Source organism: Nanorana parkeri, unplaced genomic scaffold, assembly GCF_000935625.1.
Source record: "Nanorana parkeri isolate BGI_ZX_2015 unplaced genomic scaffold, ASM93562v1 scaffold4084, whole genome shotgun sequence".
NCBI classification, from domain to species: domain Eukaryota; kingdom Metazoa; phylum Chordata; class Amphibia; order Anura; family Dicroglossidae; genus Nanorana; species Nanorana parkeri.
This window is the reverse complement of record NW_017310351.1, coordinates 16,017-16,928: the sequence shown is the minus strand read 5'-3', so window position 1 is coordinate 16,928 and position 912 is coordinate 16,017. Positions and strand designations below refer to the sequence as shown.

Genomic DNA, 912 nt, shown 5'->3' with positions numbered 1-912 from the left:
CGCTCTCTTCCCCCCCCCCCCCCCCCCCGCAGCTACCTGAACGACTTGGAGCGAATCTCGCGGTCGGATTACGTGCCGACGCAGCAGGACGTCCTGAGGACGAGAGTGAAGACCACGGGGATCGTGGAGACGCATTTCACGTTTAAAGATCTTCACTTCAAGTGAGTGCCGACCTCCCGGGGACCAGCGGATGCTCATTGACATTTGTGGGCGGGGCTTCTGATGTAAAGAGCGATGACGCAGCAATGGCGGACGTGTCCCACTGACGTAAAGGCACTTTAAGTTGAAAAGCAATGAGGGGAATGGCGGTTCCCTCTGATCATGTGACCAGCCCAAGGTGGAGAGCTGGGTTTTAAAGGGGAAGTTCACTATTATATCACCCCCTCCCCCCGGGACCCCTTGACTAAGCTGACAGCCCCCCTTCCCAGGTTCATATGTTCCCCCTCTGACGCTCTCTGGCCCTCCGTCTGTCGCAGCCGGTGAATCTCGAGTGTCGGAGTGATCACGCCTGCGCACTATCGTCCCATGGGCCTGCAGTTGATGATGCTCCATTCAGGTCTATGGGACATTGGTGTGCGGGTGGGCCGGCGCCAGGTTTATATTGGCATCCATATGGACAACACTGAGGGTCATGAGAAGGGGGGGGGGGCGATGGTTATCATGACCCATGCACCTTCATCCCACCGGCCCTTTAAGACATCTTAATGACAGAGGCAATACACGGGCTTCCTGATCATGTGATCATTGTGATTGGCTGTCATGTGATCTGGAGGTCGTCTGACCGGCTCTCAGTCCTCGCCGTGTGATTGGAGCTCCTCAGTGACCGTGCCACACGGGGGGGAGGGGGGATGTGGCGGTCATGTGATCGAGCTGTGTGCATATATGTGGCAGCGTGGAATGAGGCCCATTATG

The 912-nt window shown here is 57.1% G+C and overlaps 1 protein-coding gene across 1 annotated transcript in view; it reads left to right on the top strand.

Moving 5' to 3' along the window:
- LOC108803716 (guanine nucleotide-binding protein G(i) subunit alpha-2-like) overlaps nt 1-912 on the top strand; it is a 12,841-nt gene that overhangs the window by 6,346 nt on the left and 5,583 nt on the right. The window contains exon 4 of the mRNA XM_018575537.1: nt 33-161. Coding sequence (XP_018431039.1) covers nt 33-161 — 129 coding nt within the window. The remainder of the gene's footprint in view (nt 1-32; nt 162-912) is intronic.